Source organism: Melanerpes formicivorus, unplaced genomic scaffold (genome assembly GCF_026170545.1).
Source record: "Melanerpes formicivorus ecotype bairdi unplaced genomic scaffold, bMelFor1.0.p_v2 SCAF_7, whole genome shotgun sequence".
NCBI classification, from domain to species: Eukaryota; Metazoa; Chordata; class Aves; order Piciformes; family Picidae; genus Melanerpes; species Melanerpes formicivorus.
In genome coordinates, this window is record NW_027142359.1 from 22,954,853 (window position 1) to 22,980,505 (window position 25,653).

The 25,653-nt window shown below is 51.8% G+C and overlaps 2 protein-coding genes across 4 annotated transcripts in view; one reads left to right on the forward strand and one right to left on the reverse strand.

Annotated features, from left to right (window-relative positions):
• The window catches only part of PAPPA2 (pappalysin 2), a 105,337-nt gene extending 103,078 nt beyond the window's left edge, over positions 1-2,259 (forward strand). Inside the window, exons 21-22 of the mRNA XM_068141381.1 lie at positions 92-190; positions 1,987-2,259. Of these exons, the coding sequence (XP_067997482.1) occupies positions 92-190; positions 1,987-2,061 (174 nt within the window). The 3' untranslated portion in view covers positions 2,062-2,259. The remainder of the gene's footprint in view (positions 1-91; positions 191-1,986) is intronic.
• ASTN1 (astrotactin 1) overlaps positions 1-25,653 on the reverse strand; it is an 84,043-nt gene that overhangs the window by 6,755 nt on the left and 51,635 nt on the right. The window contains exons 17-23 of one of the 3 annotated variants that reach the window (XM_068141382.1): positions 21,974-22,242; positions 21,588-21,721; positions 20,810-20,961; positions 20,362-20,497; positions 20,132-20,232; positions 19,334-19,517; positions 10,254-13,847 (exon numbers count right to left, since the gene is read on the reverse strand). In XM_068141382.1, the coding sequence (XP_067997483.1) occupies positions 13,613-13,847; positions 19,334-19,517; positions 20,132-20,232; positions 20,362-20,497; positions 20,810-20,961; positions 21,588-21,721; positions 21,974-22,242 (1,211 nt within the window). In that variant the 3' untranslated portion in view covers positions 10,254-13,612. Of the gene's footprint in view, positions 1-10,253; positions 13,848-19,333; positions 19,518-20,131; positions 20,233-20,361; positions 20,523-20,809; positions 20,962-21,587; positions 21,722-21,973; positions 22,243-25,653 lie in introns of those variants that run through there. The other 2 variants (XM_068141383.1, XM_068141384.1) reach the window with 2 other exon arrangements.

A 25,653-nucleotide genomic window follows, 5' to 3' on the forward strand; every position in this document is an offset into this window, starting at 1 on the left:
GGGCCTTGCTCAAGACCTGGGATCTCTGCTTTTGGGGGCAAACTTATGCTTTTGAATGACCCTTTCAGCAAAGTCTTTTTTCTGTGCCTAGCCCTTCCAAGCAGACGGCTGGTGCGACACCATCAACAACCGGGCGTACTGCCAGTATGATGGGGGCGACTGCTGCTCCTCCACACTCTCCTCCAGGAAGGTAAGTGAGCACCTTCTGCAGCACTGGCCAGGACTTGGGATTAAGTGGTGACTGCTAGCCATGTTCTTTGGCTTTGCTAGACATGGAACTGAGCCTGCAATGCAATTCTCCCACGAATGGACAACAAAGCCATGAGTTTTAAACCAAAGCCAGCTGAAGCTCATAGACATCATCTCACTGATTAACAGCAGGGTTTGGACTCAGGCCAGCCGAGTTGAAAGCTCGGCCCAGCTCCCATCGAGGCTCACAGGATTCCCTCTCCTTTTGGGAAACAAGTCCCAGAGAAATTACTTCCATAGGATGTAGCCATGGTGAGCCAGGAGTCACCTTCTTGTATGATTGAGCAGCCTAAGAGAATTTTTGCTATGACCTATTGATGTCCACACCGGGCTGTCCTTCCCTCCCAGGTCTCCTGGGTAGGCAAGAAGGGAGGAATAGCATAAAGGGGGTAGGGGCTGGGGTTGCACAGACCCTTCTTTGTCTCCCATCACAACCTCCTGTCCCACCTAAGCTGCTATCCAGCACTCACAGCCCATCCTTCCTAAGCATATCCAACAGCAAAACAAACCAGGGAGCATGAGATAATTTCTCATGGCAAAAATATGTGAATTTGGATCTTCTCATCTTTGTTGTGAAGCTTGAATCATTTTTCCTTTCATCATGCATACACACAGGGAGAAAAGGAAAAATAAAATCCTGGGAAGATCCAGTTGAGATAGGAGAGAAAAGGCTTTACACCCAAGTGATGAGTGAAACCTCCACAGCAATATCATGACATCTCAGAGCAAGGCATGGCTCTCAGGAGGTCTGAGATATCTGGCCAAAATAAAGGATGGCTTCATGGTGGAAAGTGGGGGGATTCAGTACCATGGCTCTCAAGGAGACCCAGACCCAGCTTGCTTTACCATAGGTCCAAGGTCTCCTGTGGCACAAGCCTCCAGGAGGTCCCTGTCAGGAATATGGGGTTTAAACACCAACAAAATACTCCAGCTTCTCACTAGCCCAGGCTGTGAAAAATCAAGTGTGAGTTCACAGAATTTCAGGGGGTTGGAAGTGACCTCTGGAGATTGTCTAGCCCTAGCTAAAGCAGGGTGACCCACAGCAGCTTGCCGATGATCACAATGTCCATGCAGGTTTGAAGTCTCCCCCTGGGCAGCCTGCTCCAGAGCTCCAGAAACCTCACAGCAAAGAATTTCTTCCTTCTGTGCAGATGGAACCTCCTGGGTTCCAATTTGTGCCTGTTGCCCCTTGTCCTGTTCTGGGCCTCACCCTCTTGACACCCACCCTTTAGATATTGGTCAGCTTTGATCAGATTCTTGAGTTCTTCCAAGAGGTGCAGAAGACAAGACAAGGTCGCTTCATGGTTTGCTGAGCCTGGAAAAGCCAGGAATAGCTTAAAGGACAGGTCCATGCTCAGACATGGACAAGAAAGACTTTCTAACAGGAGGCAAAGTAAAACCGAAATCTATAGGTGCCTCACCACTGCCGTCCCTAGCCCAAATGTCTCACACCCACCAGGAGACACTTCTCCCCAGGGCTTGACTTATTAGGCACAAGCCTCAAGCTGACCCACGGCTGCCAAATTTGAAACACAACAGAGAAAATGCTCAGGAGAAGGTTTGGCTGTGGACAGCTTGTATCCGAGCCCATTTCTAGGTGAATGTGGAGTCTCTGCGGTGCCAATGATATCAAGGTGCAAACCAAAGCGTCCCTACAAGGGTGGAGAGAGCTTGCATGGGGGTAGAGGGGAACCAGAGATCTCAAGAGAAGCGTCTATTTGCCTTTGGTCCTCGCAGGTGATCCCGTTCGCTGCCGACTGTGAGCAGGACGAGTGCACGTGCCGTGACCCCGCGGCCGAGGAGAACCAGTAGCAGCGCCAGGAAGGAGCCTCTCGGCCACGGCGAGCAGCAGAGCAGCGGAGGGGCAGCAGCAGGGGCTGCTGGGCGGCGGCAGGGTGCGAGGGGGCAGGAGGCCTGAGGGAGAGAGCCAGGCAGGGACACGACGACCACGCATGCAGGGGACAGGTCGAGGCCGCAGGCGCGTGGCCGTCCCCTCCCCATCGCTGCTCCCTCCTGAACTCGACCGAGACACAGGGACCTGGCGCGTGCTGCAGGGGTTCAGCCGAAGGTCCGGCACCGCCTCGGCCAGACACTGGGCTGGGGTCCATGCCGAGAGCCCAGGTGCTGCCGTGGACGCTTGTCATGGTCTGGTGTCTGGGTGTCTGTTTGTCTGCTCTGGATTTTGTCACTATTCTCCCCAAGCCCTGCCACTGTACAGGCTTCTTTTAGCAAGGTTGAGGTAGTTGTGAGCTCTCTGCAAATATTTAAGCTTAATTATATATATATATATACATATATATAATATATATAAATATATATTATATTTTCTTTGCTCTTGATGAAGCTGAGAAAGGATCTCCTTTGTCACACACCCATGCTGCTGTGAAGTACAAACCATTGGGAAAAGCGCAGGGAATTTCCCCTTCCTTGCTGAGAAGGAGCTGGAAGGAGGACAGAGAGAGAAGCCAAATGCCCAGGCCATGCCAGGAGACAGCTCCCCAGGCAGGTGATGTGGAGGCTGCAACCTCAAGGTGCTTTTGGCATCTTGCAGGCACCAAGTTTTGCCCTTGCTGTGCTTTTGCTTTGATCTGCTTAGGGTTCTGCGACGGGATTTTGAGGTTGAGAAGAAGTGATGGCCTTGTATCATCCCAGCCAGCATGGCAAGCTCCCAGCACCACAGGCACCCCTTCCCCATTATGTCAGAGCTCTCTAGGAGGGGTTATATGTCCATGAAGGTCACTGCATGGTCAGTAGAAGCAAAGCCTCAGTCCCCGTGGCCACTGTGCACCCAGCTAGACAAGAGATGTAGTGGGCAACCCAGAGCAGCTGCGTGGTGCTCTGAATGAAGGACAATGAGGCAATCTTTTCTTTCCCCATGTCTCCTTTCCACACATGAGCTCCAAGGGTGTTGTCAGCAATTCTCAGAGAAGATCAGACCTTGTAATGCAAGGAGAGACAGGATCCAAAGGACCTGTCAGGAGACTGCGCATCACCCACTGAGGTTTCCCTTGTTCCTACCTCCATGGCCAAGCCCATCATGGTGAACACACAGACGCTGACTTTCACAAGTCTCTTGCTCCTCTAGGCACCAAGTGAAAATCTTGTGTCACTTCTAGCCCCAAAGAAGTCCAGCTAGAAACTTTGCCTCCTCATAGCTGATTCTCAGAAGCTCAGCTTGAGAGGCTGGACCCAGCCTCATAGAAGCAATGGGTAGAGAAGGTGCCTGGCTCCAGCTGGCATTATCACTGATGGTTTTGTGCTGCAAAGAGAGAAGAATAGAAGGAGAAGGGGCCACAGAGTAAGAGCAAGGACTGTGATGTCCCCAGGGAACCGGGGCTGGGATCAAGAGACCCCAGGCTGCCCGGCTGCGTCCTCCAGCAAGGCTTGTGCTGGTGGAGCCAGGCTCCAAGTCAGGTTTTGTCCGGTGCGGGAGTGATGGAGAGAGGGTGACACGGTGTGGAGAGACTGGGGATTTTCAAGGCATCCTTCACCTTCCGCTAGCTCCCCCCAGCTCTGCTAGTCAGGCATCTCCTAAAGTTACGTTTTACTGGAGGACAGGAGCAGGGGGGAGAAGTGTCTGGACCAGTGTCCATACAGGAGATGCTTTGTCTTTCTCTAAGCCTTTTCCTGATCCCAGGTGTCCCCGTCACCCCCATGGCAGGTCACCCCCTAGGCAAGAATAGGTGAGGCACAACAATTGGCCCCATCTCTTCTTGCACCAGGGACACACTGACATTTCTGTTCCTGGCACACAAAAGTGACAATATCCCTGGGTTTTCACCTAAAGGCACTCTCAGTTTGGCAGGAAGCTGCATTTTTTTTTTTACAAGAGCTCCATTTTTCAATTAAAGCAAAACAAAACCCAACCAACCAACCAACCCCAAAACAAACCAACCAACCCCTCAAACAATACAAGGAAATGAAGCAAAACTAAACTAAACTAAACAAACCTTTGAGGCTTTTCTATCCCAAATGTCCAAGAATGCAGCCTGGGGAGTCCATCCTGCCCTATCAGCAGCAATGGGGAGGTGACATCCCAGGGTCCCAACACAGTGGGGCAAGGGTGCATAGCAGCCCTTGGATGGAAAGGACAGTGGAGAAAAGGGATGAGGGTGAGAATCTCAGGTCTCATCATCTTGCCATGCCAAGCCCTTCCCTGCCTGGAGTCAGTGTTACCTGGATGTCTGTGTAGGTACCAAATTTTAAACCTGTTGGCATGACAATGATCAGAGAGCTGGAGCACTTCCCATATGGGGACAGGGGAGGAGAGAAGGCTCCAGGGAGACCTTAGAGCAGCCTTCCAGTACCTGAAGGGGGCCTACAAGAAAGCTGGGGATGGACATTTTACAAGTTCTTGTAGTGATAAGATGGGGGCGGGGGGGTGGGGGGGATGGTTTAAAGCTCGAAGAGGGCAGATTTAGACTCGAGATAAAGAAGAAATTCTTTAGAGTGTGGGTGGTGAGACACTGGAACAGGTTGCCCAGGGAGGTCATGGCTGCCCCCTCCCTGGAGGTGTTCGAGGCCCGATTGGATGAGGCCTTGAGCAACCTGGTCTAGTGGAAGTTGTCCCTGCCCATGGCAGGGCAGGTTGGAACTTGATGATCTTTAAGGTCCCTTCCAACCCAAACCATTCCATGCAAATCCTGGTCTCTGCAAGAACTCATCCCTGCTCACCAGTGGGTACAGGAAAGGGACCATGCACCGTGGACAGGGGACATGGGGAGGAAGGGGATCAGAGGCACTGGCATGGCTGGTGGATATTTGTGCTTCTCATGACCAGATAGCTTCTGTGTACCCAGATACTGTTCTTCTCTAGTGACACTGAGCGGTTGTTGTCCCCTGTAGGGTTTTATTCACAACGGAGGCTGCTGCTATTTTTATTTTTTTGTATTTGATAATTATTTTTTATAAAAATCTATGAAAAAATAAATACTCTTCTCATCCTCCACCTCTTTTGCCTCTTTGCTTCACCCAAACGAGGGCCACGCTGGCAGAGGGAGGTGGTTTGGCTGCTCACGGAATCACAGAATCGCCAAGCTTGGAAGAGACCTCAAAGATCATCGAGTCCAACCTGTCACCACAGACCCCATGACTAAATCATGGCACCAAGTGCCACGTCCAGTCCCCTCTTGAACACCTCCAGGGACAGTGACTCCACCACCTCCCTGGGCAGCACATTCCAATGACAAATGACTCTCTCAGTGAAGAACTTTCTCCTCACCTCGAGCCTAAACTTCCCCTGGCACAGCTTGAAACTGTCCCCCCTTGTTCTGGTGCTGGTTGCCTGGGAGAAGAGACCAACCCCCTCCTGGCTACAACCACCCTTCAGGTAGTTGTAGAGAGCAGTAAGGTCTCCCCTGAGCCTCCTCTTCTCCAGGCTAAACAATCCCAGCTCCCCCAGCCTCTCCTCATAGGGTTTGTGCTCAAGGCCTCTCACCAGCCTCATTGCCCTTCTCTGGACATGTTCAAATGTCTCCATGTCCTTCTTAAACTGAGAGGCCCAGAACTGGACACAGGACTCAAGGTGTGGCTGAACCAGTGCTGAGTACAGGGGCACAATGACTTCCCTGCTCCTGCTGGCCACACTATTCTCGACGCAGGCCAGGATGCTATTGGCCTTCTTGGCCACCTGGGCACACTGCTGGCTCATGTTTAGGCAGCTGTCAATCAGCACCCCCAGGTGCCTCTCTGTTTGGCAGCTCTCCAGCCACTCTGACCCCAGCCTGTAGCTCTGCATGGGGTTGTTGTGGCCAAAGTGCAGCACCCGGCACTTGGATTTGTTGAATGCCATCATGTTGGACTCTGCCCATCTGTCCAGTCAGTTGAGGTCTGCCACAGTGCCCCTGCAGCCAGCTCCAGCCTCTCCATTGATGGTGGTGAGCCCAAGGCACCCATCTCTCATCACTTCAGTGCATGAAGTGTGGTGGTGACCAGGGTATGCCACTGCCATAGCACCAGCTGACCTGTCTCCCACAGATGTCCTCAAATCCCACAAACACCTTGTGTCACCAAGGCAGAGGACATCCACAGTGCCCTGATGGATTAGGACTTTGCTTTGAAGATGCCCACATCTGCCCTGCCCTGGGCACTCAGCCAAATGAGTGTTTCTGCTGCTCTGGAAAATGGGATTTGCAGCATTCAGTGAAGCAATCCATCTCATGGGGCCTGCTGCAGCCATGAGTCGTGCCTGGCCATACCTGAGCATACTCACAGACCAGAGGCACCTGGAGCAGCTGGGTCAGGGTTGAAAGTCCCACCACTCCCTGCACTGGAAGGCTATCATAGTGGCACATGGAGGGACAGCTTGAGGCCAGGGAGCAGCATCTCCCACTAAGAGGCTCTGCCTGTTGCAGCTCCCAGTTCCCAACATCCTGCAGCCTGCCAGGTCTCCTACAGTGTCAGACAGGGAGCCACAAAGCCACAGCATCTTGTACTGGGACACAGCTGGTGATTACACCTGCAATGGGGTTCACCTGCTCTAGGTGATCCTGCTTTACCAGGGGGGGTTGGACTAGATGACCTCCAGAGGTCCCTTCCAAACTCTACCATTCTGGGATTCTGGGAATCTATGAGACCAGCCTGCCCTGTGTTCACCTCTTTGGACCTGCAGCATGGTTTATTGGGAGGAAAACCTGCTTTTTCTAAACCTGGGGGTCAGGGGAGTATGGGGGTTTTCTTCTTCCCACTGCTGCCTTCTACACTGCTCAGGTGTTTTGGAGACCATGCTGTGGTTGTTTTTTCTTCCCTTTTCCCCTTTTTTAAACTCAGTTTCAACAGAGCAAATAAAATGGTCCTGAAAAAGAAGTCCTATTGGTTTCCAAGAGCAAGCCAGCATGAGTGGCAGCTAGCAGAATCCAGGCTGCATTTGTAGTGGACTAGTTCTGGGGATGGTTCAAACCTCTGCCCCCATAAAACAGGGGCGAGATGGTTCCTCAAGTTGCTCCATTACCATTGCACACCTCAGAGCAGGGTTTGAAAAGGCCAAAGCCATGCTAGGTGCTATTTCTCTTTCCTTTGCCACATGCAAGCAATTGGAGAAGGTGAGTCATGGCTGAGTAGGTGGAAAGATTGGAAAGAACTGGAAACCACAAGCACCTGCAGAAGGATGGGGGCTGGAGGGTTGCTGGACCCTGGGGACCATGCCAAGGCCCTGGAAAGCACTGAAATCCCAGATTTCCTCCTGTGGGGCTGACAAACACATTAAGGGCCTAGAAGAGGAATGATGGGCTGAGAAACTGGGAGGAAAAGCACATAACATGGGGTGCCTGATGCTTCAGTGGGGTCTTAGGCAAGCAGGAACCACAAGGTTCCTGAGCAGCTGGGTGCATTGCACAGCCTTCCCTCCTCACCGTGGCTGAGGTGTCCTTCCCATCACCAGCAATCATGATGAGCCACGTGAAGCCAGCCCTGATTGAAACACACTGAGGTGCTTTGGGTCTGGGTCTGGGTCTTTAACCCCTTTTTCCAGACATCTCTGAGGGCCACATGCCTTCCTTTGCTCCACACTGGCTTCTCCTTCACTTCAAGCCTTTGCATAGACTCTCTCATTGCTCCCTGGAGAGGGGACAGCATCTCCTGGTGACATGAGATGTCCTCTCTGGGGCAAAGTTCCTTAAATCCTTCATTCCCACCAGGGCCAGATTTGCTCACATGAAGGACACAGCACTAAGGGGCTCCACAGCCCCAGGCAACCAGGACCCTACTTGTATGTCTCACATTTCATAGAATCACAGGCTGGCTTGGGTGGGAAGGGACCTTAAAGATCATCTAGTACAACCTCACCATGGTCAGCAGCGACATCTTCAAATAGAGCAGGTTGCTCAGAGCTCCAGCCAACATTCCTGGGAATGTTTCCAGGGATGGCACAGCTACCACATCTCTGGGCAATCTGTTCCAGTCTTTCACCACCCTCACCATCAAAAATTCTTTCCTTCAAGCTAGTCTGAAACTTTCTCTTTTAGTTTTAAACCATCACCTCTTGCCTTGTCACAACAGGCCCTGATAAAAAAAATGACCCCATCCTTGAAACCGAAAAAGCAGCCTTCTATGGTAGTAGCCAAGTAGCCAAGTGAAGAAGTGTTACCCATCCCATCGCCTCCTTTCTGCCAAACACCAAACCTCAAGGCAAGAGATGCCAACCATTGCTTCCCCAAGATGATGAGGATGCACAGTTGAGCAAGATGGTGGCAGTTACAGTAAGACAAATCACATTTGAAAAGCTTTGTCAGCCATTGACGTGATGGTGGAGGAGAAATGAGGCAGCCACCAATGGGGCAATGCAGCAATCCATGTTGATACCTGCTTTCTGAGGATGAACAAGGATGGTCAGCCATCAGCCACCCAACCAACAAAACCACCCATCAGCTTTACTCTAGAGAGGACACCCAATGTCATCAGGAGAAACCCTCCTGGGAGCAACCTAACGCGTACACACATTACCAAAGCCTTCCTAAGCAGCTGCCATTGTGCTGATGATCCACTCCACTCTTTTTGGGTGGCTTTCTCCAAACCCCCACTGCTTGCAAGCCAGATGAGCTCCTGAGGAGACCATGCTGTGGTGATGAGCCAGCTGCACCAAGACTTTCTTCCACAGCAGCTCAGGATTGAGACTACATGCCCCACTGCCACACAGCCCTCCTTCTCCTCCTCTTCATGCCACAGGTTATTGTGCAATGAGCCAGCGGCAGCCACAGCATTTAACTGCATGGAAAGTAGCAGAAGGAAAGTATTGAGTGTATTTTTAGCTTATTTTCCTGCAATTTAGTGGTGGGAAGAGAAAGAGAAGAAAAAAAAAAAGTAGTCAAGTTGTTCCATGAGACTTGATGAAGTCTGGTTTCCTATGGATTTGTGTCTATAGACCCTAAATCCCCTCTTTGCCGTGTCCTTCCAGGCATCCTGTCTGCTCGCCTGCACTAATCCCCACTTCTCCCATCCATCTGGCAGAGCAGGTGGCAGTGCACACCGGCCTTGACCAAGCGACCAGCTCCTACAAGTGGCAGTGGCCTGAGCACTGGACACAGCACTGCACTGAAAGTGACTCTTAAAGTGTTCCTTTCAGCTTTCACCTCTGCTCAAGCACTGAATTTCACATCGTTTGTAGGATGTTAATATTTGCGGTACTGCTAGGCAGGGAATCCTAGAATGGTTTGGGTTGGAAGGGACCTTAAAGATCATCTAGTTCCAATCCTTCCTGCTATGGCCAGGGACACCTTTCACTAGACCAGGTTGCTCAAGGTCCTGTCCAACCTGGTCTGGAACACCTCCAGGGAGGGGGCACCCACAACCTCCTTGGGCAATCTGTTGCAGTGTCTCACCACCCTTGCTGTAAAGAATTTCTTCCTAAACTCCAGTCTAAATCTCTCCTCTTCCAGCTTCAATCCATTGCCCCTCACCCTATCGCAACAAGCCCCTGTAGAAAATCCCTCTCCAGGTTTCTTGTAGCCCCCCTTCATGTAGTGGAAGGCTGTTAAAAAATCTCCCCAGGGCTTTCTCTTCTGCAGGCTGAACAATCCTAATTCTCACAGTCCTCTGTCAAAAATCTGCTAGGTGGACCAGAAAGTTCTCAGGCAACAGCTGACCACCAGCCAGCACCATCCCATTCATCTTACCCCAAAACCAGGCTAAAAGGAGGGGGGTTTTTTTGGACTCTGCTCTCAAATTCTCAGTGTTAAGGGGGTTTGCAAAGCAAGAGCTGAGAACCTCTTACAGAAGACGTGTAAGTGCAAATCTTGCCTCCAACACTTCCAAGGTTCTTGCAGACATCTGCAGCTTACCATGGCCAGCAGAGCAGGTGGGCAAGGCAAGCCACAGAGGACACAGCTCTGGCTGTGTGTAACTGAGTGGTTTGGGACTTGGCTAACCCAGTGGGCAGACAAGCTAATGCTAAACTTGTGTGAAGACAGCACCCAAGTTCAAAGGCTTGGGAGTGTTTCATCCGCTACCAAAAGATGACATCAACGGGACCAGCGCTATAAACAAAGACTCCACTCTGCCAGGGCCACGAATTACTAACAGCTCCTTTTAATAGTCAGTTGAATTATCATCTGGAGTTTTTACATCGTGGTACAATGACTTTTGTTGTTGCTGCTGTTGCTGTTGTTGAAAACCTTTTTATTTTCCTCTTTTTAAGTAATCCAGAAGGGTTTCCTGTTTCTTGCCACGTGGCTATCTTCACCCTAAAGCACCCTACTTTCAATCTACAGTAGTAAAACGTCACATTAGAGTTTTAATAGAAGAACATCAAGGAACATGAATTGTAACCATCTTTGTAAAGAAAAGGACCGAACCATCTTTATCTGTTAAATAACTCCACGACAAGGAAAAGGGAGTAATGCTATTACAGGGGGAGGGGGGAGGCAGCAAAGGAAAGATAACGACCCAGAGGTTCATCTCAGGTGAATGATTGCCCATTAATTCAGAAACAAAAGAAGAGAGGGCAAGGGGGACAAGGGAGGTTGCAGAAATGGATGGAAAGGGTTGTCTTCTCCAGCTTTCCTGTGGTTGGCAGCGTGGGAAGAACCAAGTGTCCAAGAGAGAAAATATTGTGTAGACCTGACAGTAGGATCCTGCTCAAGACAGGGATGGTGTCATCTCTGCAGGGAAAGGCACACCTTGGGGCTTGCCCATGGCTGTTTTGAGTGAGCAAGCCCCATACAACACACATCTCCAAGGCCAGGTCTTCAGCCATGGTGCAAACTCCCACTCTGATCTGGGTCCCTACAGCAGGGGTTTGTCTGAGATGGGCTCATGAATTTGAAGGACTTTGGCAAGAAAATCCAAGTTTGGGCAAAATTCTCAGATGTAAAGTCAGAGCAAGGAAACCAAGAAGGAAGCCTTCACAAAGCTAGGGCCGTTGTAGACATGGTCCTGCAGGTGCACCACACCATCAGGACCTGCTGGCACAGAGGGTACAGCAATGTCACAGTGGCCAACAAAGTTGATCACAGTCCTATCAGTGTGGTCCATCATGGGACAGGTATGCCAAATTCCACCCAACTGTGCAAGGGTGATGCTGAAGAACCTTAGAGAGGTAGCTGTCCCCTCACCCTCTGAGGGGTCCATATCCCACCTCGTGGAGAAGCTGGAGCCAAAGGAGCAGAGACCAGCCCAGCTGTGGGGTTCTGGTTGACCACACAAGGGCTTTGCAATGTGAGTGCAGAAGCAGAACAGAAATAGCTGCAGAACCCCAGCACAAGCCTTGGGGCCAGATGAAGAATTAACCCAGGCAGGTAGGTGTGACCACATGAATGTCCAGGGTTTTCCTGGCCAGCTGCACAGCTCCCATCCCTCCTGTGGCACCTGGTAAGCAATGGAAGAGAGGAGAACAGTCTGTGCTTCAGATAAAGGCCACATGAGCAGCATTTCCTGGTGAGCAGCCAGCTCGTGTCTGGGCCAGAGCAGCCTTTGTTCAAACATCCCTCCAAGGCATTGGGTTTAAGTGCCCTTTGGCCATCCCTGGATGGCTACCCAGAAGGCAGGTAAGAGTTGTCTCAGCACCCCCTGGGAGAAGCAAGACGACAGACCAAAGGGTCTTGGCCAAGACTGCTGGTGGCTGAAAGGAAAAGAAGCAATGGCTCAGTAGGGATCACCTGCCCACCTATACCTGTGCATGGAGATGGCAATGGTCTTGCTCCAAGCCCCAAGTCCTCAGCAGCATCAGGCACATCAAAATATAAGGGGAAACACATGGGGAAAAGCCAAAAGAATCCAGCAGACTTCCTTCTTGCAAGGAGCAGGCATTCGCCTGGTGACCCCTGCTAGACATTCATTACATAAAAGACACAGGGACACCAAGGCAATGCTGGATGCTAGTGGCTGTTCCCTGCAGCTCCTTGATCCAGACCAGCTGCTCCTGGAGGAGAGGTCTGCCCACCAGAAGGGAAAAGCAAAGCATTCTGTGGTCCTGCAGGAAGATGCTGAACGACTGTTCCACAGCACTGTGGGCCGGGCCTGGCCACAGAGCCCAGCCACCTCCCTCTCAGCACCATGCAAAGGTTGGAGCCATGTCCTTGGCAGGTACGAGGAGGAATGAGACAGAAAATTATAAGAGACAGGCTGAAGATTGCTGCTGCCAAGGCTGAAAAAATGAAAAGGAAATTGCTCTCTGAAGAGCCACTGTAAAAAAATCCAGCTGTAGGGCTCCTGGCTGGGCTGGATCAATGGTGCACAGCTGGAAAGCCCAGAGATACCTCCTCTGCAAATCAGGCTGGAAGTTGAACCTGAAAGGAAACTGTTTGCTGACTCCAACACCTGTTAGTGGTAACAGGGTTTGGAGAAGAGTTTGCTCTGAACCAAGCCCACTGTCCCAGGGCAACCTGAGTCCTCTGGTTTAAAGAAAAAAGTCACTTGGTGCGAGCAGCAGGTGCGAGCCTGAGCAAGCAACAACCCCAGAAGCCTGTCTACTACACCACATCATTAAGCCCTCTCTGGGACTTGGACCTCCAGGTCCATCCCATTATGTCAGGCTTCACTACACCCTTCTCCCCTCATCATGCAGAGCCTGGGCTACACCAGAGCTACAGGTTGGCTGGTGCAGAAGACAGCCTTGGTTGTGGCTCTCCTCAGCAGTAGTTTGATGTTACTTCAAAGTTTTTATCATGGTGGGTAAACTTATAAACAATGGAAGGGATTTTGAAGTTGGCTTCCTAGGACTGTCATTCCACAAGAAGGAAGCTAACAATGTCCAGATGAGGCCAAGATGCCTTTGCTCTGGAGGACTCTGCATCTTGGCTTTGACAGTGACAGAAGAACCTGAGGAGATGGGCTCACCAGTGTCGCTGTCTCCTCATCCCAGCTGGTGACACCCTGCCAGCGAGGCCCTGCAATGACACCAGGTCTCATCCAGACCTCATGCTTTACAGATCCAAAAAACCATAATCTCAACTCTCTTGACCATCCAGAGCTCAGCCATGACCCCTGGCATCTCAACCTGGCCCATGCGCCCTGCCTCCATTTTCCCAAGCCTATATCGTCTGCTCTTTTGTCTTAGCTGTGCCACCGTGTTTCTCCTGTGACCAGTGTCCTCCACCCTTGGGGATGGTCCCCACAGCCAGGGCAGGGATGGGGCAGGAGGAGAGGGCTGTGCCCTCCCAGCCTGCCCTCTCCACCAATGCTGAGGAACCTCTTGGCAAAATGAATAAAACAAAACCAAGAAAACTGGGTCCCACAAGACTTCTAACTAGAAAGGCTTTTGGCCAAGTCAAAGAAGAAACTAATACTGAGTCAGTCCTGCACAGAGCAGCCACTTCCACTCCCCAGTCCAAATTTTTGTCTCCAGAGACATCAGTGACACCCTCCCCCACTCCATGGGTCCATGTATAAAACCCTCACAAATGCCCATGGGAAGGCCAGCGTGAGAGCACCCTCAGTAGTCCTTGTCACCATAGTCATTGTAAAGGACACTCAGCGTCTGCTCCTCGCACGTCTTCTTGAGGTCCCGGCTCAGCTCCAACCAGTCGAGCCCATAGGGCTTGATCTCGCTGTAGCGGCAGGCCAGGTACTTGAGGGACGAGCGCTGGAGGCTGATCTTGGGCTCTTGCAGGAGGCCATTGCACCAGCTGCTGAGGTCCCCCAGTTGAGAGAGGATGAGGCCAGCCTTCCTGCAGTGAGGGCGGGCAAGGGGACATGCCAGGGGGGATGGACAGTGGGGGGGCAGTAGGAGTGATGGACACAGCACGGGGGGATGGTGGGAAGGGCAGGAGGAGCGTATGAGGAGAGAAAAGCAAAGACAGTTAAGGACCTGGAGGGAGAAGAGATGATGCAAGAGCAGTGTGGAGAGCAGTTGAGTGGAGCCCAACACTGCCAGGATGAATAGTGTTCTGTTCCTGGGGGTCACACCAGACCTGTGGCAGCACCACAAGCCTAAACACACACAGGAACAGCCCCTAAGCAGGTCAGAGATGCCCATGCCACCACAGGGGTGCTGAAACTACTGCACTAGTTTTGTGATTCCCACTTCCCTGCCCTGTCCCTGCTTCTTTTGAAGGTCTCTTCCAAACTGGTCTGGTCTGGTCTATTCTATTCTATTCTATTCTATTCTTCTCTCATCCCATATTGCCCCCACAATAAGAACAGATTTGCTGATGTTTTAGTGAGGAGATAGTCAAAGGTGTAGCAGTGAAACCTCCAACATCCCATGGGATGGACAACAACAACAACTCACATGGCATCACCAGCCACTGCTGCAGCTACTGGGCCCCAAGTATAACAGCATGGGGAGGTGGGAGCCAATAGGCAGCAAGTGGGGGCACAATGCTAAAGGGGTCAGACATGACATAGGTGGTCAACCCAGGGCAGCGTCACCATGTGTGTCCTCTCCACAAAGCACATGTGTTGTATGTCTGGAAACCGTGCTGGTCACGCACGGCTTGGTGTAGGAAGAGACAAAATACCCAGCACTGGCAGCTGGCATGCTGGCACCTCAGCAAGCATGAAGGAGATTTAGGAAAGAGACCCAAACCAAATATAATGCCTGGCTCATGGTGGGGGGGCTGACTGGAAGGCTGAAGGCAAGATAAAAATCAGGATCCTCATGAGATGTAAGATCACAAGATGAAAGATGGTGGTCCTGGTATATGATGACAGTCCTGGCATATGACTTGTAATCATAGAAACAGACTGGCTTGCGTTGGAAGAGACCTTTACAGATCATCCAGTACAACCCACCTGCAGTCAGCAGGTTGCTCAGAGCCCCAGCTAACCTGATCTGGAATGTTTGCAGGGATGGGGCCTCTACCACCTCTCTGAACAACTTGGGCCAGTGCCCCACCACCTTCAGCATCAAAATTTTCTTCCTTATCTCTGATCTAAATCTCCCTCTTTCAGTTTAAGCCCATCATAACAGGCCCTAATAAAAAGTCCATCCCCATCTTTTAAGCACTGAAAGGCCACAAGAAGGTCTTCCTTGGGCTTTCTCCAAGCTCTCAGCCTGTCCTCACAGCAGAGGGGTTCCAGTCCCATCATTGTTGTGGCCTCCTCTGAATACTCTCCAGCAGGTCCACATCTTTCCTGTGCTCAAGACTCCAGAGCTGGCCCCAGCGCTGCAGATGGGGTCTCAGAAGAGCAGGGCAGAGGGGCAGAATCCCCTTCCTGCTGCACATACTGCTGGGGATCAGCCCAGGACACAGCTGGCACATTGCTAGCTAACATCCAGCTTTTCATCTACCAGTACCCTGAAGTCCTTCTCCACAGGGGACTTTAGGAAACATGTCCCACAGGACAGCATGCAAACTAGAAAGAATATATTGAAGTAGACAACATGGTTTTGATCTAAAACACTCTGATTGAGCAGGGGATGTGGTGGAGCTCCCCAGTTCTTTGCATGTGCATTGCATCTTCCATTTGCAGAGAGCAAAATAAAGGCAGGTCATGGCATTAGCACTTCATAAAGACCTGCAACTCATCCAAGGAAGCCAGCAGAGGACCTCAGGTGACAGAGGGAGAGAAGGTCTACAAGGAATCCCTCTTCAAGAGAGGACAAACACACAGCACCCCCAGAGCAACACAGCCTCAGTACAGGCTTGTTTGGGTAGTGAGAAGATGCTAAATGACCAGCACCTCATGTTGGATGAGTACAGAGGATCCTGGCCAAATATGACCTACATTGTGTTGTCTTCATGTTTTTCCTCTTAAAATTGTGTTCCCAAGGCTTTGATCATGAAAACCAGTTTGCCCAGACAAACCACATGACGTGCATTTTAAACTCTTCTAGGCCTTGGGGTGATCTTCATAGACAGTGTCTTGAAGGTGAGAATCACATGTGCCTGGAAACCAAGACAAAAGTGTCTCAGGAGCTGGGACAAGTTTCCTAGACAGCTCCAAGGTCAGTTGGTGGGCTTCTCTAGAGAAGAGAAGATACAACACCTTGGTAGCTTTAACTCAGCACAGCATAAGCAGTGGAGACAAAAGGCCTCTTTGTGACGTGCTTGCTTGGATAGCAGAGGTTGTGGAGCACGCATCTGTGCTGTGGAGGGTTTGACAGCTCAAGGGTCTGTGTACCAACCATGGAGGAAAATCTACAGCCCTCCACACCTTCCTCCAAGATAGGTGCACCATGGGAGAGCTGCTTAGAGAGGAATTAATTTACCCCAGGCCAGCCAGAGGCAGCCTTGGCTTTCCTGGAGGGGTCCTCAAGAGGTCTATCACACAGGTGGCTGCATCTCTGAGTGGCCAGTCTGGAACCAGCAAGAGATTGTCCAGCACTGTAGCCACATGACAGCTGCAGGCCCAAGGCTCACATCCAGAGCAAATCAGAGAGAATGAAGTTGTTTAGCGTGGTGCTGACTCTGGAGACAGCCACCTGAGCTGGCCAGGTCTTCCAGCTGTGAGAAGGTAGCTGACCTCTCACTAGTCTTGGTTCTTGCATCTAGGTAAGGTGCCATGCCTGCCTCTCCTCCTCCAGTGTCACAGGTACCCTAACAGGAATGTTGCATATGATCCCACAGATTTTGTCTCAAAGCCCATCAACACCACCAGAATTCACATCAAACCCTACTTTCACTTATTGCTTGCTAGAAAATGACTTGCCTTGCACAGAACCATTTTGGTTGGAAGAGACCATCATCAAATCCCTCCATTAACCCAGCACTGCCAGATCACCACTAAACCATGCCCCTCAGAACCACACCTTACATGGCTTTTCGATCCCTCTAGGGATGGCAACTCCACCACTGCCCTGCATTGCTTCTCCTTATGAAAAGTCCCTTCAGCCCTTCTCAGACTGGGAGAGAGCACCTCACTTTCATAACCCCAGCAGCCAGTGTCACCAAGAAGGCTGACTCCAAGTGAGCAGAGCCAGAAGGCAGCATGGCCATGCAGAGGAGGGACACGGTAGAGTCAGTCGCATGGGTCCACATCCAGGACTTCAAAGGAGCATCAGCAACAGCAAAACAAACAGTCTGTCTGCTGACTAAATAATGTCATCTGCAAGTGATTTGTCCTGTCACCACCAGTCTGGATGCTTCACCCTCACAGACGATCAAACAGGAGGTCTGCTTTCCAAGATTTGTCATCACCAGAGCCCACTGCAGCTGCCTGAGCGTCTCCTTCCAAGCAGCGCGAGCTGCAAACACTTCATCAGCAGCCTGCGTCATCCCATCCCGAGTGCTCCAGCGTTTCCAGAGGGTGGGATTAACCCTCTGGCTCAGAGAGTCAGGCAGCAAACTTGGGCAATTTGCTGGCATTTCTGGCTACTCCATGCCAATGCACCTCTGCCTCAGCTTCCACCCCATGTTCTGGCTGGTCCTTGGTCTCCTCATTGAGGCAGCAATGACAGTGCTCAGCCTCGGTGTTAGCCACGGCTGTGTGGCAGCTCCAGCCTGTCACGTAAGGAATGTTATGAACTCCTCACGTGAACCATCACAAGAGATGTCAGATGGTCTGTGCAAAACAAGGCTGGATTTCACATCTGGAAATGAAGACAAAGCAGCATTGCCACAGCTGGCCTCAAGACTGTAAGTCCAAGCTTGCTGCTCCCACTTAGTGTCATGGGAATGAAACAAACCTAGGCAGAGGAGCTGGTTGGAGCCTCAGCCTTAATAAGATCTCATGTGCTGGGATGTCACTACTGAGCTTTGAGATGGTGCCTCCAAGAGTTCAAATTTGTATCAAGAGAAGGAATTTGGAAAAAGGGAAAGAGAAGATCACCCAGCTTTGTCCCAGGGAGTGGAGGATGTCTTGGGGAATTCCCACCAAACCTGAACTAGGAGACATGTCTAAAATACTAAGGGCGAGACAGACACTAGCAATTTGCTGAGTCTGAATGCCTAGCAGAGGTTTGGAGGACAGAGAAGCTACATGGAGGATCTTCAGTCCTCTGCTAGAAATCTATAGGGGATCACCTGGAGAAGCAGGGCTAGAAGAAAGTTAGTGGTGGGACAAGCCAGAGGAGGTGTGGGACGTGGGCAAGGTGGAGGCAAGGCAATTCATAGAGGGGAGCTGTGGCTGATGTACATTTGAAGTAATTCTGATTTCTGGAAGAATTCAAGGCTCCAATTCTTTGGAGGCCAGATGCTATGAAACACCACTGCAGCCCACATGATCTCCAGGCACAGCTTGCTAAACTGACTGGAAACATCCACGTAACTGGGAAACCATGCAGACAAAAGCAGACATTGAAGGGCATGGGGAGAAGGGAACATCTGGTTGCCTCTGCAAGCCCTTGGCACCTGGCACCCCATCCCCAGGAAGCTGGAAGAGCTGCAGTCACCTGGAGGAGCCCTGGGAGAAGACACACTGCTCACTCAGGTATAAAGGGACTCTCTCAGGCAGGAAAGGCCCCAACAAACTGACATGGCAGCTCAGCACTGCTACCAAAACACTTGTGTCCCACATGACCACGGGCATGGATCAAAAGAAAGGGAACACATGTGCATCTCAGACCCAAGGCCAGTGCTTCATCTGCTTTGAACCACAAGTGACAGTGAGCTCAGCACACAGAGATGCACTCAACTCAAGCCAAAGCTCAGGAAAAGGAGGAAAGACACATCTGATCTTGGCATGGGTCAGCACATGTATGTGCACTTGCACGCACTTCATCCAACAGCTTCCACAACCAGGCTCTTCTGTGCCACCTTCTCCAGCAGGCTTGAAGGTACAACCACTTCCTTGCACCTTCTTCCCTCCAGCATCACCTGGGGTACTTCTCTAGCAATGCAACCCAACCGCATTTTCTCCTCTTCTCACCCATTCCTCTAAGGTCCATTATTTCCCCAAGAGCTTCTGCCTTTTTGCCTGGGGAAGCACCTACTGAGGGAAAAATTGAATCTCAAACCCTTCCCACCCTGCTTGGCATAGATAGATGGACCAAGTAAAACTCCAGAGATGGTATTGTACTGGTGGGATGGACAACCACAATGGGTTGACAACAGCCTGATGTTCATGGTCCTTCGAGGAAGATGGCTAGACCCCAAACATAGGCACAGTATCCAGTAGAAGAGGAACTCACCTGTGAGACTAAGCTCTAGCATCAAACAAATTAATGAGATTTGCCCAAGACCCCTCCTCCTGGGAACCAACACCACTGAGGGTAAGCCCGTTGGTGGGCTAGCCTGGCTGCCTGCCTAGCCACCCCAGCTGTTGAGCATACCTAGGCCCCAGCTCATCTTCACAGCGCCAGGTGAACTCTCCAAAGCTCTCGTAGTGCTGGTTGTAGTGGTAAAGCACTCGGTGCAGGCTGGGGGAACCCAGGTCCAGCAGAGTGTTGTAGGCTGTTTGCTGCTCCTTGCCACTGGTGTAGCCATTGAAGAGGTTGTAGATCTTGTCTGCTATTTCTAGACAGAAGGAGAGGAGCTGTTCAGTGGGATGCAAGAAAAGGCATGAACCAAGCCCACCAGGCTAAAACTCAGCTCTAAGGAAACCATACCCAGACCCAAGGCTTGTACCCCTGAGTTATGATTTATGTCATATCAAGGTGAGGTCCCAGTGAAGGAACGAGAGAGCAGATGGCATGCCTCTGAATCAGTGCAGGTTAGGTTCCTGTAGTTTGGTCCAATTAGGAAAAGAAACATGTGGGGTCATCAGGAACTGTTAGTAAAAGGCCATTACTTTATGAGAGGGCACACAAACAGCCACCACCTGTGCTAGCAGTTGCTTTCTGGGTAGGATGGCCAGGTCTTCTTGGCTATTTTGGTATGTCCTGAATGCTTGTCCACCCCCTACCCTCCCACCCCTCCACCAGCACACAGTGCCTCTGTGTTTGTGGAGAAGATGTGTTGCCTCCTACCACCCTTCATGCCAACCCCCAACACCATGTGGCAGCACCTGGGCCACCATAGATGAAGGAGATGTGACAGCCAAGACATGACGTGTGCAGGGACAATCTGGAAGGGGGAGCAACCTGTTGCTAGTCTCAGGCATTAAAGCCCAGGAGCTCCTTCCATCTCACCTTGAGCTTTCACGTCATCTACCACGGGGCAAGGGGTCTTGACAGTCACATCACTGGACCTGGAGCGTCTTCCTGTGTTATCGACTCCCCAGAGCGTGAACCTGACCAGGAAGGAAAAAGGTGAAGCTCTTGACTCCCAGGACTTCAGGCAAACACAGGCAACATTAGACAGCAGCATTGTGGCCAGAGTGATGGCATTGCCATGTGCATGGCACGAAGAGACAACTCACATATAGGTGGTGTCGGGCTCCAGGCAGCGAATGATGAGGGAGATGGTGGAGGAGAGCCTGTCGGGCACTTGGGCCGGCATGGCACAGGGTGACTTGGCACCAGAGATGATGTCATCCACGAAGCTCAGCACTGTCTCTAGGGAGAGAGGGGAGGATGTGCCCTGGATGATGACACAGGTACCTGATACTGTGCTGTCTGGAGCTGAGGGGGACCTAGGCTCACGCAGGAGGTGGGTGCAGAGATGGCCGCGATGCTTTTCCAGCAAGGCTCATCACCATGGGGTGGAGCTGCTGCTTCTGCAGCACGGTGGGCAGCAGAGGGGCTGATTTCTCTTCCACAGGATACTGGATATGTTGCAGCATCCCCTTGCCAAGAGGGAGACAGAGGCTCTCCTCCAACATCTCCAACCCACCCTCCACAGAGAGAGCTAGTAAAGTCTCCACTCACCTGTCTCCACCTTGGAGTGGTCCATTCTGTCGGTGACTTTCTCTTGACGGAGGAGGTAGTCGACGATTTGCACCCCAATGGGGGGCTCTGAGTGCCCCCACTCCAGCACCACCAGTGTACTGCTGGGCTCATGAACGGTGGAGAGCCGCAGGCTGGGGGGCAATGCTGGCTAGTTAGCATCTCAAGAGGACAAGGTCTGCCAGCTATTCCCCAGCACCCACCCATGCTCACCCACATCTAGCACCACTTTGCTGCTCATCTGTGCCTTAGAAAGGCAGCAAAACCATCAGACTGAGACACACGGTATGGACAGATGCTGAAGCCAACCAGTCCTCATGGCTGGTACAGACCAAGTGCCACTCACTCTGCTCTGCAGACCACATGCAAACGTATCAGAACTGAGCTGTTTCTCTAAGGTAGTATGTAGGGACTGGTCTTGTATTGCTTTCTCACAGTAAAAGGCCTTCAAAACCATTAGCCCCTGGGAGAAACTCCCCTTCTTCTACCCCTCCTGGCTCTAGGTGTGCTGGTCCAAAGACCTCCCTAAGGTTGTTCCACCAGTATGGATCCCAAACCAGATCCCCAGTCCCTGACTGAATTTAGAAAAGACACTGCATCTCTGCACCACATGCCTGACTGCCAGGTCCTTCATCCACTTGCAAACCTGTCCCACAAAGCTACCACAGCCCACTGCCTCCTGCCACCACACAGCTGGCCATCGCCACCTCTACCAGATCCACCACACCAAGAAGCCACTCTGGGACACGTGGAGACCTACATGGGGTGGGGGAGAGGCGCGCAGGTGGGCAGCCCATCAGCCCCAAAGGCACTCGAGTCACAGCGGCACCAGTCCTCAATGACATCCCCGCTGCCTGAGCACCACAGTGAGCTCATGGTGGCCTCCTGCAAGAGCTGGGAGAAAGGAGAAGGTGGTCAGCACCAAGCAGGTGAGCTCCCATCCCTCCATCACTTGAGTCAGTGCTCATCCATCCCCCAGTGGATTCAGCATGGCCCATCCACCCTGGACAGCAGGCCTAGCCAACAGGCAAGGACTGCCACAGCTGGACATGATGCCATCACAGCAAGCTGCTTGCAAAAACCACTCTGATGCTATCCTGCCACCCCTCATGCCCACATCACTACCCCTAGACAGTGAATCCTCACCCGCTGGGTCTGGTTGTTGGTGACCAGCTCATAGATGGGAGCTGCTTTGGTGACCTCCAGCAGGATGGGCTCGGCTGGCACATCGGGACCAGAGGCGACGTGGCAGAGGGGGCAGGAGGAGGGGCAGCGCCCACGGCTCTGGCATTCCATCCGCACGCCGGCTGCCATGCGCTTGGTGCCCGACTCGGAGAGGCTGGCAATGTACTCAGGGAAGGTGAGCACCTTCGGGTCCCGCTCTCTCTCCTCTGACTCGTCTGAGGGGGAGTTGCCTGGGGAATGGGGAAAAGAGGGGCACCAGGGTGGGCTCCAAGCCATCACTAAAGGGATGTGAAGGGCTGGAGCCCTGCTTTCCTCCCAGGAGAGAGGCAGTGCTGCCCAGAGACCCCCTGCATCCCTGGGAGCTCCCCATCTGCTCTGTAGGGATGTCTTCAGAAGGACTGAAAGCTCCAGCCTGGCTTCCACCCTTACAGGTCCTTTTGTCTCCCTGTGCCTCATTTTGTTCCACCCCAGCCTTTTGGCTGGCAGTGGGACAGACTATTCACCCTTGTAGATTCAAGAGGACCTGCCTGGGCACCTTCAGCCTACACTGATGTCCTGCCAAAGCCCTGCAAAAGCCCTCCTGGACCAACAGCTGAATCCTTTGTTCAATTCCCTTGGTTCCAAAGGATGCTCAGCAAAGTTGATGTGACAGAGAGAGGATTAGTTGGAGAACAGAGAGGATAAGTTCCAGACCAGAGTGTACAGCAATGATGCTGACTCAGTACCACCACCACAAAGGGCTGCAGCCAGCAGCACCAGAGATCACAGAATGTGCAAGAAAGACTTTCTAGTGCCTCATGATGCACAGAAAGCTCCTGAGATGGCTACAAGGTCACCAAAATCCCTCTCCAGCCCCTCAACCCCTCCTACAGAAGAAGGGGCATGTAGCAATAGGTTGAGGGGCAATGGTTTGAATGGAGTGGGGTACATTTAGGTTGGACATTAGAAGGAAGCTCTTTACAATGAGAGAGATAAAATACTGAAACAGGCTGCCTAGAGAGGTGGTGGATCCCTGGAGATATTCAAGGTCAAACTTGATGGGGCCCTGAACAACCTGATCTAGTTAATGATGTCCCTGCTCTTTGCAGGGGGTTGGACTAGATGACCTTCAAGAGTCTCTTCCAACCCAATTCTATGATTCTGTAAGAAGGGAGATGGGCAGCATCTCCTTTCAGAACCTAGCTCAAGTCTCCCTCCTCATGTCTCTTTACACTTGTCATGGGGTGTGATGGAGGTGGAAAAGTTGCAGCTGGGCAAGGAAATGAGGTCTTTCCTTAAGGGCTTAGCTCACAAAGCATTATGAAGAAGCAGAAGAAAAGGAGGAGATGGAGGTAGATAAATTCATCAGGGCTGCAGAAGCCCAGACAGGCTGTTATTCTGCCAACCCCTAGGCAAGAAACTTGGAAAAAAAATGTGCCACCATGTCCCCACAGCATGGGGCAGAGAGACAGACCCAGCACTTGGTGGGCTTTTCTCCACAGCTCTCATAGCAGGAAATAATTTGACACAAGGGGAAAAGTTGCAGCAGCAGAGTCAAGAAGGTAGGATCTGCCCAACACTGCTGTTCCCTGGACAACACCACCCCACTGTTGTGAGCCTTGTTGTGCAGGGGAATGGTGCTTTCCTCCTAAAAGCCCTGCCAAAGGTTGTCCCTGGCTCTGCACCAAAGACAGAACCATAGAACTGGTTAGATTAGAAAAGATCTTAGAAATCATCGAGTCCAGCCCTTAACCCAGCACTGCCAGGTTACCACTAAACTGTCCTTCAGCACCACGTCTACACAGCTTTGGAATCCCTCTAGAGGTAGGAATTCCACTACTGCCCTGGGCAGCCTGTTCCAGGGCATGACAACCAGGCAGGGAAGAAATTTTTCTTCATGTCCAACCTAAATCTGGTGCAACTTGAGGCTGTTTCCTCTTGACCTTTCATTTGTTACTTAGAAGTGACCAACCCCCATCTTGCTACAATCTCCTTCCACTGAGGTGTGGAGAGAAAGAAGTCTCCCCTCTGCCTCCTGTTCTCCTCACTGAACAAGCCCAGTTTCCTCAGCCACTCCTCACAAGACCTGCATTCACCGACTTTGTTGCCCTTCTCTGGACATGCTCCAGCACCTCAGTGTCCTTCTTGGAATGAGGATCCCACAACTGAACGCAGTACTCAAGGTGTGGCCTCCCCAGTGCCCAGCAGAGGGGGACAATCGCTGTTCTAGTCCTGCCTGCCGCACTATTGCTGATCCAGTCCAGGATGCTGCTGGCCTTCTTGGCCACCTGGGCACACACTGGCTCATGTTCAGCCATCTATCAACAAACACCCCACAGGGTTCTTTTCCACCAGGCACTTTCTAGCTACTCTTTCCCAAGCCTGGAGCATTTGTCGAGTTAGTGTGACCCAAGTGTGGAGCCCAACACCTGGCCTTGTTGAATCTCATACAATTGGACCCAACCTGTCCTTCCAGCCTGTTGAGATGCCTCTGCAGAGCCTCCACACCCTCAAGCAGATCAAAACTCCCACCCAATTTGATGTCATCTGCAAACATACTGTGTGTGCCCTTGATCTCCTCATCCAGATCATTGATAAATGTATTAAACAGAACTGGCCCCACAGCTGAGCCCTGCAGAACACCACAAGGGACCAGCCTCCAACTCCATTCACCAGCACAATGGTGATGGCCTGCATAGCCAGCAGGTCGAGGGAGGTGATTCTCCCCCACTACTCCACTCTGGTGAGACCCCACCTGGAGCACTGTGTCCAGTTCTGGAAGGATCTGGATGTGCTGGAGTGTGTCCAGAGAAGGGCCACAAGGATGATCAGAGGGCTGGAGCACTTCTCCTGTGAGGACAGACTGAGGGAGTTGGGGCTACTCAGTCTGGAAAAGTGAAGGCACTGAGGAGACCTTATTGTGGCCTTCCAGTATCTTAAGGGGGCCTTCAAGAAAGCTGGTGAGGGACTTTTTAGGGTGTCAGGTAATGAGAGGACTAGGGGGAATGGAACAAAAATAGAAATGGGTACATTGAGATTGGATGTTAGGAAGAAGCTCTTCACCATGAGGGTGGTGAGACACTGGAACAGGTTGCCCAGGGAGGTGGTAGAAGCCCCATCCCTGGAGGATTTTAAGCCCAGACCAGATGCACCTCTGAGCAATCTGATGTAGTGTGATGTGTCCCTGCCCACAGCAGGGGGTCTGGAACTAGATGATCCTTGTGGTCCCTTCCAACCCTAACAATTCTGATTCTAAAGCAGGCTGGTGGGTTTGGAGGAAGCTGAAGGATACCCAGACAACACTTTGTTCCTGAGGCAGGCTCAGGGTGTTGTGGGCACTGGTTTGCAATGGGCTGGCTGCTCCTTGAGCTGCCCAAGAGCACGTTCCCAGTTCACTTGGGAGATCTTCCTAACGCAAGGGTTTGCTGAGAAGGGAGCCAGCTGTGGCCTCTCCTCAGGACTGCTGCAAAGCAAGCGAGGCTGTTAAATAAAAACTGGGATCCAAGAGCATGGCTCTGCTCCCCCAGGGAGCTGGAAATGGATCACTTTGGGCTGGCAGTGAGTCGCAGCTTAGCAGGCGCCCAGGGAAAGCCGAGGAGCCAGGGAACCGTTTGTCTCCTGCAATTTCTCAATCGATACTCCAGCTCCTGACGTTTGCAAAC